This window comes from Corvus kubaryi, unplaced genomic scaffold (assembly GCF_017639235.1).
Source record: "Corvus kubaryi isolate FWS band 111438036 unplaced genomic scaffold, C.kubaryi_AGA036_p1.0 78, whole genome shotgun sequence".
NCBI lineage: Eukaryota > Metazoa > Chordata > Aves > Passeriformes > Corvidae > Corvus > Corvus kubaryi.
Window position 1 is genome coordinate 5,094,659 of NW_024582065.1, and position 13,776 is coordinate 5,108,434.

At 45.9% G+C, this 13,776-nt stretch overlaps 1 protein-coding gene across 1 annotated transcript in view; it reads left to right on the forward strand.

The window, feature by feature from the left end:
* The window catches only part of CIZ1 (CDKN1A interacting zinc finger protein 1), a 21,224-nt gene that overhangs the window by 614 nt on the left and 6,834 nt on the right, over window positions 1-13,776 (forward strand). Inside the window, exons 2-12 of the mRNA XM_042052785.1 lie at window positions 222-391; window positions 715-842; window positions 2,740-2,855; window positions 5,302-5,468; window positions 6,451-6,586; window positions 7,500-7,560; window positions 10,395-10,474; window positions 10,825-10,904; window positions 11,835-12,017; window positions 12,344-12,474; window positions 12,886-12,970. Coding sequence (XP_041908719.1) covers window positions 222-391; window positions 715-842; window positions 2,740-2,855; window positions 5,302-5,468; window positions 6,451-6,586; window positions 7,500-7,560; window positions 10,395-10,474; window positions 10,825-10,904; window positions 11,835-12,017; window positions 12,344-12,474; window positions 12,886-12,970 — 1,337 coding nt within the window. The remainder of the gene's footprint in view (window positions 1-221; window positions 392-714; window positions 843-2,739; window positions 2,856-5,301; window positions 5,469-6,450; window positions 6,587-7,499; window positions 7,561-10,394; window positions 10,475-10,824; window positions 10,905-11,834; window positions 12,018-12,343; window positions 12,475-12,885; window positions 12,971-13,776) is intronic.

Sequence of the window (13,776 nt, forward strand, 5' to 3'; positions counted from 1 at the left end):
AAAAAAAAAAAAAAAAAAAAAACAAACAACGAGCAGAAAGCCCACGCTGTTGGAGCCCATCTGCTCCTCCTGTGCAGTAGTTTATTCCATTCCCTGCCCAGCCCTGGGCAGATGGTGTCCATTCCCTCCCAGCCCTCTCGAGGGACAGGGGACCTCAATGCCGCCTCTGCGCAGGGAATGAGGGATGGAGGTGCTAGGGGCAGGGGCGACCTGAGAGGAAGCTGCGGGGGTGATCCCCAGACCCGCGGGGGCGGCCGCGTCCTGCAGCCCTGCCCAAGGAGCTGCCTCCCGCCTGGGCTGGGCCGTGGAGCGGGGCCGGGCAGGTGTTTGTTGTCCCCGGCGGGAAGATGGAGGCAGCGGGCGGGAAGCGGTGATCGCCGCGGGCTGCGCCGTGAGTGCCGGCAGGGCGAGGAGGCGAAGGAACGGGAAGTGGCTGCGGGTCCTGGCGCGGCCCCGCCGCGGGGAGCGGGACGGGCTGCGGGCGCCGCGGGCAGGGGAGGGTGGGAGCGGGTTTTGGGAGGTGGGGTTTGGAAACCTCTTCCACAGGCTGCTGCTTGCGATGACCCCGGGGGGAAGGAGGAGGCGGCAGAGGGGGATCGGCTCAGTGAATGAATGGGCGGCAGCGGCGGTGGTTCCTCTGCTCAATGGCTGCTGGGCTGATACGCGCCAGACCCGCAGCCGGTGCCTCCCTCGCCCTCCCGTATTTTGTCTCAGGCTCGCCTCGCTCGGGGCTCCCCAGACATGTTCAACCAGCAGCAGTTCCAGCAGCAACTGCTGCAGCTCCAGCACCTCCTCCAACAGCAGCAGCAGCACCACCACCCTCCGGCGCAGCAGGGAGGCCGGTAAGCGCCGCTACGCGAGGCCGGGGATTCGAGGCCTGTCCCGGGGGACCGCTCTCCTCCACCTCCCTGCGCTCCGTCCCTCCTCGCCGCGGCGGGGCTGGTGCGGGGCTGCCGGCCCGTGGCGGGGAAGGCGACAAAGGGAGGCGGGCGGGAGTTGGGGGGCGCGGGCCTCGATCGGGGCAGAGCCTGGAGGCACCGAGGGGGCCGGGGGTGTGCGAAGGAGGGCGGCGGCCCCTGTGCGGACTTGCCGTGTCCCCTCAGCGCTCCGGGGATCCCTGTCCGCCCTCTCGGGCTGGAGTCCCCGAGAGCCCATGGGTGACCCGGGCAGCCTGTGTAGGAGCGGTGGGTGGGTGGATGCTCCGAGCCGAGCGTCGCCCCTCAGGGCGGGCAGGGCAGCTGGGGCTCAGGGAAAACGCCTTCTCCTGCAGAAACACAGCACACAGCGGAGCCACCCTCAGTAGACAAGAGCACTTTATTGTTTTATTGTTGAACTTAAACTGTTTATTTATTTTCTTTCTCTGGCTGCGTCTGCTGGTCTGGGTGTGATGATTAAACTTATTTCTGCAGTGGCACCAGCGCTTAGGCTGTGGCTGAGCACGGTAGGGCAGGGAGGGGACGGAGAAAATAATGTTTTGTTTGTGAAAGGAGAAGGACATTTGCCAGAAAATAGCCACGGTTTTCCTAAAAAATGCAAGATGTAAAACAACTTAGACAGGAGCAGCTGTCCCCGATGAGCTGAGATTTGTAGAACCAACACAAATTCTCCAAAATTATGCGTTTATTTGCAGTTACTGTTATCTTTAAAGTCTTATTCTTTGCAAATTCGAAGCAATGGTATGTGAATTTAAGAAGAAAGTTAATTTGTTATTTAAGGAATTATTGTATTATTTTATCCTTATAAGGCATTTGTCTCTGAGGTAAACGTGGGAATTTTTCTGTTTTACTCGAAATATGAACCTGCAAATCTTTTTACCATTTTTATATGTTTTATACTATAAAAAAAGCTGCACTTAAAATGCCAGTAAGGGGCTGGCTGCTAGGTAGCACGGCTGCATCTTACACCTTTAAAAGTATGATTTTTGTGGTATAAATATCTCGCCTCAGAGACTGGAACAATCTAGAGCAGCAAATGTGAAGATGAGCTGCTGTGAATTCTGTTAAAAGGGTTGGGTTTTTTTTGTCAGAGTGGATATTTCAATCCATGTTGGTACCTCTTTTCAGCCCTGACAGATTTAGCTGTGTCAGCAGCGTACATAGAGGTGGGCCTGACCTTGCAATCGCCTGAAGAAGTGCCTGCCAGTTTCTTCAGACTTTTCTTTCACGTCTGCTCCACCCTCCTTAGAACTGGAGAGTTCTCTGCTGCTTCTTCCTCCTCGTGTTTTAAATATGAAGGCCGTGGTTTATTTTTCCATCTGGTTCTTGCAGTTAGGGGGCACCATTGACAGTTCTGACCTGTCTGGCTCCGTGTGGGAGGTGTTGATTTTGGGAAAATGAGCTCTAAGCCACTGTGAAAACTCCCTGTTTTTTAGAACTTCTGTTTCGTTGTCGTGTTAAATGTAGCTGCTGATCTAGATCACTCATTTCTCCTGACGGGTGCTGCATAATTCTGTAGAACCGCAGTCAGCTCCTGGGCTTTTTTTATGCTGCTTGGGAGGCTCTATGTGGGCTTGGTGCTAAGGAGTTGTCTCTGACCTCAAATTCTTTGATAGACAATCTGACAGCTTTGGAAATTCTAGGAGAGTGGAGGAAAGAGGATACAGTGCCAGTGCATGGTGTCTTTTCATGCATGCATATGAGCATTTCAGCTGTTTGCTCCTCTGTTTTATGCTTGCTAGGTGCCTGGAATGGAAGGGTACAGTTTTTATTGGATTCTCATGATAGATGCCTTCTTTTCCAGGGGTTTGCCGCCACCGCAGCAGCAACAGATGCTGAGCTTACGGGCAACAAATCAGCCGTCGCTGCTCAATGCCAATCCTATGCTTCAGCGGGCCTTACTCATGCAGCAGATGCAAGGTACTGTCGTTATGGGAAACGCTTACTTACTGGAGTTATTTAATCATCCTCTTGGACTGAAACCATACCATGGTTATTTCCTGCTGAACCAGTGCAGTTCTTGTACTTGGCAGTTCCATTTGTTGTCTTCTTTTTTTTTTTCTCCCCCTCTTTAAATTAGTCCATAGTCCTCAGAACAGAGGTTCTTCAGTTGTTGAAAATCACATGTGCCCAACTGTTCACAACTGGGAATAGCACTAGGAGGTATCAGGTTAGATACTAAATACATGCCTTCCCTTTTAGGCTTGATGGAGCAAGTATTTTTTCATCAATATATTTAGATAAAATACTGAGATTTTGATTATTTGTTTGTCTTTTTTGGTTGCAAGGTTAAGGCCACTTATTTAATTATCTGTTACATACACACTAACCTTGTTTGCAGTAGATACTCGTCTTTGTCCAAACTTAGTGCAGTACGAACAAATAAAGTATATTGAGGTAGAAGATGGTTTTGGTGTCAATTGTATTGTGAAATTTTGATTCCCTGAAATGACTGTAATTTCTGTGGTGGGTAATATCTCTGTCTTTCCATTATTGTGTTTCCACAAGTGGATTTTCCTTTTCTTTTTGATTTCAAAACAAATTTATGAAGCTGCCTTAATAATAGCATTAGTAATGTAAAGATAATAGGAATAAAGCTACGTTGTTATTTTTTGCTTGTGTCTTAACCTGACAGTTCTTTTCAACACAGAAAATCAGTACCTGGGATAGTTTTCAAGTGCCTAGTCTAGATTAATGCCTGCAATTTCTACCTTGCCTGTGAATCATGCCCAGATGTGAAGACAAAAGATTTATTCTGCATGTCGTTAACTCTCCTTTTGTTCTCTCTTGCCCATTTAACAAGAGGGCTCTCTAGTGACTCCAGTGGCTCTCCACAGATCTCTCTCAGGTTGTAGGGAAAGTAACAGTGAGAAAGGACAAGCCATGCTCTGAAGATTAGCATACATACATTGTTAACAGGAAAAAGTGTGACTCCAGCCTTCAATCAGCCATGCTTCTTCTAGATACGTTTGCTGTCAGCTGACCTTTTTCTCTGAATGTTTTATTGAGAAGTTGTATTTAAATAGTGTACCAAGGACCTGGGGCTAATTAGATAGAGCAGGATGAGATATGTTAATGAACACTTTACACACACTCTGTCTTAGTGTTGCTCCTCTTCACCTCTCCATGGAGTTGTGACTTCTCTCAATAACCTACCTCAGGTAGCTACAGGTAACATGGAATATGGTTGCTAGTGTCCAGTGTGACCCATTTTAGTGATGTGAATTTTTTGGCCATTCAGGTTTGGGTTACATGTAAGAATACCTGATGCATTTCTGTCCCTGGGGAGCATCAGCATAAATAATTCGTTGGCTGTGCGTGGCTTCTGCAGTGGGAATAGGAAAAGATAAATACTTCAAATTGAAATGGATGTGTGGTTCTCTAAACGTACCAAACCGAGACCAGAAGATGATTTCTTGTGTTAGATTTTCTTTTTTTAAATACAGCTATGCCCTTTTACAGTAATGGATTATTTATGGGAAATAATAATATATTAGATTGCTTTTGAAGACAAAGGGAGTACTTCCTATTGTGTTGCAGGCTTGTAACACTGTAACTTGGTTTTTCAGATGTTGGGTGCCTGTCTTCAAACTTCCCTGCCCTGTTTTGACAGCTGCTAAAAGGCTGGAGTACGCACTAATTCAAGTGAGAGAGAAAAAATGGCAGTTTAAGTCCAGGTTCCCTGAATGATGGATGGCCTCTGAGGGTATAGCTGAGGCATCTGGGCCCCTCCATTCCCTCACCCCTGAAATGGGGATGACAAGGACTGTCTTCATAAGAAATTTTGGTTAATAGTCTGTGGATGCTGAAAAGAACTGTTCAGAAAGCAGAGCATTATAATTGGAAATGGCAGAGTCTCAAGTATCAGAGTTGAGGTTGACACGTTGAGCTTGCATGACAAGGTGGCAGAGAGGACTGTGGGATTTTTTTTTTAAAAGTTCAATGTTGTTTTAAATGAAATGCTGTTACTGGCTTGTGTTAAAGAGCTCCGTGCTATGGTGTAAGCAATCAGCTGCACAAATGTGGGATGAATTTTCCTTTTTTACAAAGAGTTTTTGTAAAACGAGACCTTGTTTGTTGCAAACACGAGTGCTAGTGTGCTCAGATCAAATAATTGCTCTAATGATCTCTAGCCTGGAGTGACAATTATAATTAAATAGTTTGAGCCATAGTAATGGTTGCTATCACATCAAATCATTCTGTGTGCTGAAGAAGGTAGAGCACAGAGCGCCCATACAGTGCCCAGTGAAGGACAGGGTCATGTGTAGAGGAGCCCTTCCCCTCTACCTGCTGCTTGTTCAGGTGGAAGATTTTCTCTCTCCTTTGCACAGCACAGGGTGGTGAAATGCTGTGTTTGCATTTATAGGAAACCTGCGTGGATTTAACATGACAGCACCAGCACTGCAGCAGTTCTTCCCTCAGGCTACAAGACATTCCCTCCTGGGACCACCACCTGTTGGGGTCTCCTTAAAGCCAACTCGGCTGGGCTTCCCCAGTCTCCCCTTCCAGCGGCAGAACCGGACCTTTCGCAAGGTGGGATTGTGGTTTCCAACTGCTGGGGAGCTTTGTGCTCCTTCTACACTTGAAGCTGTTGACTGTATTGTGGGTGGAGTACAAAGGAGAAGGGAGAGAGCCTTGCAAACAAAATAATGTTTTGTGCCATGCTGCTGACACAGAAATGCAGAAATCATTCCATCCGAAAGGCTTTTGTGGTCCATATTTACATTTATAATGCAAAGGTTTCTTGTCACTACTTGGCCGAGAGAGAATTCCCCATGATAGAACTGTTTAAACCTAAGATGTAAAAGGAGCCTTTAGAAGTATCAGCTTAAAAGTAATTACAACAGAAGAAATCCTGGCTAAGTGCTTTGCTGTTCCAAAGCAGTTTGTTGGTCCCAAAAGACTTGTTCCTACTGTGGACACTGCCTCTTTGGGCTGTTCTCACACTTTTTAAGAGCAGGCTCATTGTGGATTGTCCTTGTGGATTTTGTAAAATCTACAATTCTTGTTTTGTAAAAGCCTTTCTGACTTTCCATCGTGAAGACCTCTTTTGTATCCTGGAAATGGTGCTTGGGTTGTTCCTCCTCTTAGATTAGCTTTCACATATTTCATCCCACTCTCTCAAAAAGATGTGGTGGATAAGGTGAACTCACACTCTTGGACTGTCCTCCAGAGTCAAAAGAAGGGGGATTATTTTGGACTATCCTTTTCCCTACCCATGCACCTCTTGCCAAAGTTCCTCTAACAGGACCCTACCCTCTGCAAGCAGCTGGATTTCCTACAGCTGCTGCTTAAAGCACTGGGAGATGTCCTGGGCTGCCTGTGGAACTGAAATGCCTCACTCTCTTTGACCATGTAAACTTGCCTTGGGTGGGGTAGTCTGTTGTAAACCATCTATTCCTTTCCATTATTACGTGCTGGAATTCCTGTTCCTGTCCCAGAGTAAAACTCTGGTGCCTTAGGCAGCGTGTGTTAAGGACCAAGAGCTGGATGCAACTCTCTCTGCCCATTGCAGGACTTCCAGAGGGTCCCTGACAGGAAGCGGGAACTAGATCCTGGTTCTTCATCTCAGACACAAGGTGATGAGAAAATGGAAATTCCAGAGGGAATGCAAGCAGGGTCAGAGCAGAACAATTCCTCACCATCCACAGGTAGGGGGCAGCCTGTAGTGAAACAACGGCTTGCAAATACGATAAATTTCTCTTGACTAGTCCTGCAGCAAAAACTCGAGCTGATTTTAGTCTTAATCAGCTACATTTCTCTCTAATTGTAAATACTTAAACTGCCTGTGATAACCCTCTGCTATGTGCTTCATGTACCACTTTCACGTGAATATTTGTGATTTTTTTATGAGCCTGCTCCATTTCTCTTGCATAGAAGCCTCTCAGAAGTCACTTTTACACTGAGCTCTGTTTAGGATGGGGGGAAAAAAAGAAAACTGGTGTGAAATTAAAGCTTCCATGTTGCCTTACCCATGCTGAAGTCAACATCTCATGCAGCCAAACACATCAAGAACCAGTTATAATCAGCATGCTAAGGAAAAGATGAGTTGGAAGTCCTGGTGCCCCAGTTGTCAGAACAGAAACTGCTGGCACTGAATATCTTAATGTCAGCTACAACACAGATGTGGGAATGTCATTTCTCACTGAAGAGTGTGCGATTTAAAACTGCAGGCTTTGATGAGGCTGTGACCAGAGAATATGCAGTGGTGAAAACTGCCTTATTAACTGGTTGCTGTCAGGTAGATGTGGCACCTTGGCTTATTATTAATGTTCCCATGATCATGGCTCTTGTCACTTAGGCACAGGACTGAGACCCATTTAGTAGATATGAACATAGATTTCTTTTTTTGACCAACACTTCATACAGTGACATTGCAATAAAATTCAAATATTTGATGTCATTATCTAACCTTGTCAGAGCAGCTCATAAATTCAGAATAAGCAAGTATTTAGTATTACTTGCTCTGACAGAGCCTCATTGGCATTTGCCATTCAGTTATGGAACATGTTCAAGGTGGCATGGTCTGTTTTGCTAAAGAAATCTCCTTCTGTGTTCCTGCAGAGCCAAGAACTCCAACAGAGTCTGTGTTGAACACTGAGCCTGCAGCAAAAAGACTGAAGAGGTATTTATTGAATGGGGTATTGACATAGTTACTGAGTTTAGAATTATTGTCTAATTTTATTTTCTCATAATTAGGGCTGTGTACTCTACTGGCCTGATGTCTAGCATGTGAGAGGTATTTCAGATGCTTGTGAACCATTCAGAAAATCTTGTGGTGCTTACTGAGATACCGGGTGTTGTGGGTCTCTGCTAGGAGTGATCCAATTATGAGAATGAAAAATGAGAGATGCAGCTCATCTAAATGTGCAACAAAGCTGAGTTTGCTTGTGTATTCTCCTGCCAGGATCCTTGTAAGAAGCATAGAGGTTCTTTTCCATCCTGGTGTATTTCTCTAAGCTTCTTCCTTGAATGTCAAAAAAGTGAAATGAGCAGAAAGGGAAAGCCTTGGAATATGTTAGGTTACAGTAAGTGTAGGAGAGGGTAATTTATTTTGAGAAATGATAAAGGAAAGGGAATCAGTACTCCCTAATATCCAAGCCTGTATCCATGGGCGTTGAGTTGCATATCCCTTCTGCAAAGGTTGCCTTGCCAGTATCTCTATGTGTTGGGTAAAAATAGACAAAGGCAATCCTATTATCCCCCAGGGATGCGCGGCAGGCTGGCTTTGGCAGGTCCATCCCGGCTCTCCCGGGCTTCCGAGGGTGCGGCAGGGACAGGCAGGGCTGCATTGCCATCTAGTGGGAAGGCACCTCGCAGAGCTCCCGGTGCCATCTGCACCGGGCTGCTCCTCTCCCAGAACTGTCACCCTTGGCTTGTGTGAAGGGAGAAGAGGAAAGAGTGAATACAGATTTCTGTAGGCACTGACTTGAGAATTCTCCAGCATATGTTAACGACGATGAGTCAGGACTCCTGGGTCCTTTTACCTTCCCTGTTAGGCATTCACCGCCTGCTTTTGGACAAGTTTCCTTACTTCACTGTTTCCCATCTGTAGTTTACAGATTAATGGATGGCTTTAGGGGGAATATTCCAGGATTACATGATCAAGGTAATATCTGAACATCAAAGTAAAACATTAAAGAGTGATAAATATTATGTGCTCAGGAACCATTGTGAGTTATGGACTCTGATTAACAAGAAAGTGAATAAATTCAATTAAGGCCAGGTTGAATACATTTGAGTGTATGCTTTGTTAATCTGTTTGCCAAAGCTAATTTAATTTTAATTACATTAATATTTAGCAGGGTATTAATCAAAGTCCTGTTACATGCACTGAAAACAAGAATCAAGTCTGAGGAATGACAGCTCTCACTGCAGCAAGCCAGCTATTAGGAAAATTCTTTCCTAAGCAGCAGTTAGGGACTGCCAGATTTGGTGCATATATTATAGCTGCTATTTACCTAGAATAGATTATTCCTTAGCTTTTTTTTTTAAGTGTTTCTTGTATCTTTCAATGAACAGATGATGGATCTGTGAAAAAACCAGTTTACTGTTCTCATACTGCCCTTCACAGATGACAAGGGCATTCCCCTCATCTATATCATAAACTTGTGTCTCATGCTTCATTGTTCCATTTCCATTTAGCCGGGAATACCAGCCTCCTTCTTCATTTCAGGTTTTTCCCACTTCTGCCTTTGCTCCTATGTACCATCTGTACACCTGGAACAACATCCTCATTCCAGTGCAGAAAGCACTCGTCATCTTCAAATCCTCCTTGAACACCCACTTCTAGCATGGCGTGACAAGTATCCATAGAATACCATTTCCTCTTTAAATCATGCTCGTGGTGGCTTTTGCTCCCTTAGATTGCTCCTTAGGTTTGCAGTTCAGGCTGAAAACCCTCACCCTGAGTGCTGGCCCCAGCTGTGTATGGTATGGTACCATTAGCATTGAGCCTGATGGCAGCACCTGACAAATAATGTTAATGCCAGTCACTCTTGTTTAATTCGTGTTTGCAGTGCCCAAACCCTGCTGCATATTTATAGCCATGTAACCCAGTTACATTATCACTTATCAATCTGATAAATTATGCGGTGTGTGTGTGTTTGGATAACGGGATGCTGTACCTGTGCTATCAGCTGTCCTGCTTGTGCAGAAGGTGCTGCTCCCTGTTGGCAGAAGGACACCAGCAGGTGGGAATTGTAGCTGCCCTCAGAGCAGACAGTCAAGTCATGGTGGAAAGTTAGTCCTGATAGAAAAATGGGGGATGGAGAAAGAGACTGCAAAGAACACTTTGTGCCCTCTGGAAGTCAGACATTTATTCTCAATAGTACCCTCAGGAGCACTTTTCTCCTTAGCAGATCACCAATACCAAATAAAACAAAGCAAGGCCCTTTTGATTTGCATCTTGTAGAGTTTCACTTCCCCCACAAGCAGAGCTGTAGGGACTCTGAAATGAAACACGACTGGTATGAATAGAACAGGCAGCTGTGCTGAAATCCCTGTAAAGGCACCATGGAGAACTTCTTCTGTTCTGATAGGTCTCTTCTCTCATGCGTAGAGCAGTCAGGAGCACTGTCCAGATGTTGCAATTTCCCTACAGGTCACCAGTCACGACAGGAGAGAGCTCTCAGAGCTCTTACTAAGAATATTTCTTGTATGAACTTAATTCCCTTCAGGCTTCTTGCAGGAGAGGGCAGCTAACCAAAAAATCAGTTGTAACCTTCTTGTCCAGATTATTTGGCTGCTGTTTCTGAATCCATTCTAGAACACCCACTCTACATTATTTTTGTTTATTTCTGCCAAATTCTTGCCTGAAACGCCACTTCCAGTAGCTTATTCATTTGGGGGTTTAATGGAGAGTGTGGTAGGTTAGACCCTAGCCTGTCCCTTGGTGTGCCTTTTGAAACTCTTGTCTGTAACATGGCAGTTAAGATTATTTTCTTGATATCCTTGAAGTGTGACCGGGGAGTCTGCGTTAGAGGATGCCACAGACAGCAAGAAAGCAGGAGTCTCGTGCACCCATGTCCAAGCTGATGGTGAGTTGCTGAAGCCTGTGATTTGAACTTTCAAGGCACTCCTTGCTGGAACTGCACCTGTAGGTCCCGTGGGTCTACAGAAGTGTTCTTCCTCCAGTTGTACAGGATGGGGAAAGGAGGATAAAATCTAGGAACCAAATCCAAACTCTGTCCTCTAGTATCTGTTGCCTGCCAAAAGCAAATGATTGAATGTTTCCATCTTTATTAAGGATAAAGGAGAAAGGTTTGTGAACTGGCTTACGGCCAACAGTGCTGTTAGGAAAACTCCCTGACTTCACTCACCTGCTGCTTTGTTTTTCCTGTCATTGCTGTTTTGATTTAAGGCTGCTAAAAGGACTCTCTCTTCTTAGGTACAGACAATGCAAAGGAGTACACAGCTGAAGATCTCTCTAGAGAGAGGAAATTCTCTGAGGAACCGAAGGCTCCTGAGGTGAGCAGACACTGCTCTATGCAGGGGTGGTGCAGAACATACAACCTCCCCCTCCATCCTGGAGAAGCCTGTTGCCATGGGGAACCAGCTGGCACCCATGTCTGGAGCTCTGTCTCCTGCTGTAAGCTGTTGTCCCTGGCAATAAGGCATAATACGTCTGCAATTAGTGCGCAGTCTGCTCTGACTTGCAGCTTTTGTACCTCTGCTGGCCTGTTCCTTACCCACCGCTGCCTATGGATGGGGCATTCGTTAAGATTTCTGTATTCAGCTGGAAAGATGGAAAGCTGAATTGAAAGAGTTACTTAAAGCTCTACGTGTGGAGGGCCATAGCTAAATACATCTTTCATATTGCTGAAGAGCAAGTGTAAAAAGATGCAGGTGGTGTTAAAAGGTGCAACCTGAGAGTCTTTTGCATGAAATACATGGCCCCCATGCTGGATGTTAAATCAGGACCTTAGGCTGTGTAAAGCTGTGAGCAGACAAAGATTTAACCTCAGGTGTGAATCAGACTTGACAGTCTTCCATAATTGGATGTGATCAAATGTATCATCCTGCCCATGTCTGAGTTCCTGACTCATTCAGGTGTTGTGCTGAGTAGGCTTTAGTTTTGCAGTGGAGAAAGTTGATTGCATCCCTTAGCAACAATTGTTTGTGGCTCCAGTCCCCAGAGACTGGATCATACAATGGCTGCAGAGGCTGCAGAAACAACCATCTGTGATAATAGTGCCAGTGCTACGACACAGGGATTGCTGATTTAGCAGCTTTTGGAGGAGTGTGTATGAGAGCCCTTCTGATCAGCCTCCTGTGGGTTCAAGCTTAAGTGCATTTTCCTAAAGGGTAAAGAGCTTAGGTGACATACAAAAAGCAGGTGTAATTTTTAGAGTCTTCTACTGAGAGATTGAACTTAATGTTGACTCCTTCTTTTGGCAGATGTTGAGCTCTGGAGGTTCACTGAAGGTGACTATTCAGCAGAGCAGTGAGAGCAGAGCTATCAGTACAACAGCTCTGAAACCAGGGCACTGGGCCTGCGACGTGGGCACAGCTGATCCCAACCCGGAATCGGTCCTTAAATTCTACTGTTACATCTGCAAAACCAATTGCTGCAGTCAGCAGGTAAAAATGCACAGGTCTGACAGGTGGTCAAGAGATGGGAATTAGATGGCTGGCTGCCAAGGGGACTTGTTAGCAGGGCGTCATGCTTTAGGAACAAGGAACATAAGAAATTATGACAAGCATGCAGATAAAATAAACCTCTCCTGAGAGCTGGCAAGCAACCTGCTAGAGAGAGAATGTGGGTGGATCCACAGGCAGCCATGCTCTTAAGCTTTTATATTTCATTGTTAAGCAGCAGTCAAAAGAAAGGAAAGTATAGCTCATACCTGTTATTTTCTATGTTTTGAATACATTTAAAAGGATTTTTCTCCTAACCTCTCTTTCAGAATTTCCAATCCCACATGGCTGGAATTCAGCACCAGCAGCGACTTGGGGAGATTCAGCACATGAGCAATGTTTGTTTTGTTTCACTACTGCCCATGGTGAAACAGCAGAAGGTGCTAGCAGAAAAAGATGGGTAAGTGTTGGTCTGCACTAGAAAATTCAGTTGTGGCCCTACATGGGTTCTAAAATTCTTCACTGCACAAGGGTGCCTCTGAGTTTTAGGTAAGGTACAAACCCCCTCTGGTTTCAAGGGCCTTAATCTTCTTCAAGTAACTTTCTATTTTGCTGAAGGATACCAGAGTTGACTTTGACCTGTGTAGTTTTTAATACAGTAGATTAAGTCGGAGACCTGTTTCATCAGGTGCATTTCTGTCAGCATGAGCTAAAGCATCCTATAAATGGGTGAGAAGGAGAGAAGATAAATCCAAGCCTGTAAAGATAGGAATTGTGAAGAAAAGAATGCCAGGGACAGATTGCTAACTGCAGTATTCCATGGAGAATGTAAAAAAGGTGTGACTTACAGCTCTATCTGTTGTCACTTCAGAGAGACCCAGCAGCGGTGGTGTAACACGTGCCAGGTGCATTTCACAGGGGACCTCATCAAACATCGCAGGACCCAGGAACATAAGGTAACAGCTGTAGCATGGACTTCATTTTGCACTGACCTTTTGTGTGGGGATTAAGTGGAAGTGTGTAGCATATTCTGCTCCCCAAGCAGAAAAGGAAAAGTGACTGAAGTGGAGGGATGCTGTTGTGTTTTGACACTGGCCAAATGCCAGGCACCCACGAAAGCCGCTCGCTCACCCTCCCCTGCTACAACTGGGCAGAGGAGAGAAAAAAAAATTAACAAAAGGTTCATGAGTTGAGGTAAGGACCAGGAGAAAACACTCCAAAGGCAAAACAGGCTCAACTTAGAGGTACAAAATAAATTTATTACTAACAGAGTCAGAGGAGGATAATGAGAACTAAAATAAGCCCTTAAAATATCTTTTTCCCCCAGCCCCTTCCTCCTTCCTACCAACAGCACAGGCAGACAAGGTATGGGGGTTTGGTCAGTTCACCACCCAAGATTTTATTCCGCTGCTCTGGGAGAGGAGTCATTCCCCTGTGAGACCATGGGGTCCCTCCCATGGGAGACAGTTCTCCATGAACTTCTCCAGCATGGGTCCACTCTCACAAGCAGCAGTTTTCTCAAAACTGCTGCAACATGAGTCCCTCCCACAGACAAACACTCCTCCTGAAACTGCTGCACCGTGGGTCGCTCTTCCACAGGGTGCAGTCCTCCAAGGCCAGGCTGCTCCAGCCTGGAAGCAGGGCACTCTCTCTCCACCAGGTCTCCCACTGGATCACAGCCTCCAGACATCCATCCACTCTGGTGTGGGCACCTCCCCCAGGGGCTGCGGGTGGATCTCTGCATCCCCCGTGGATCCCCAGG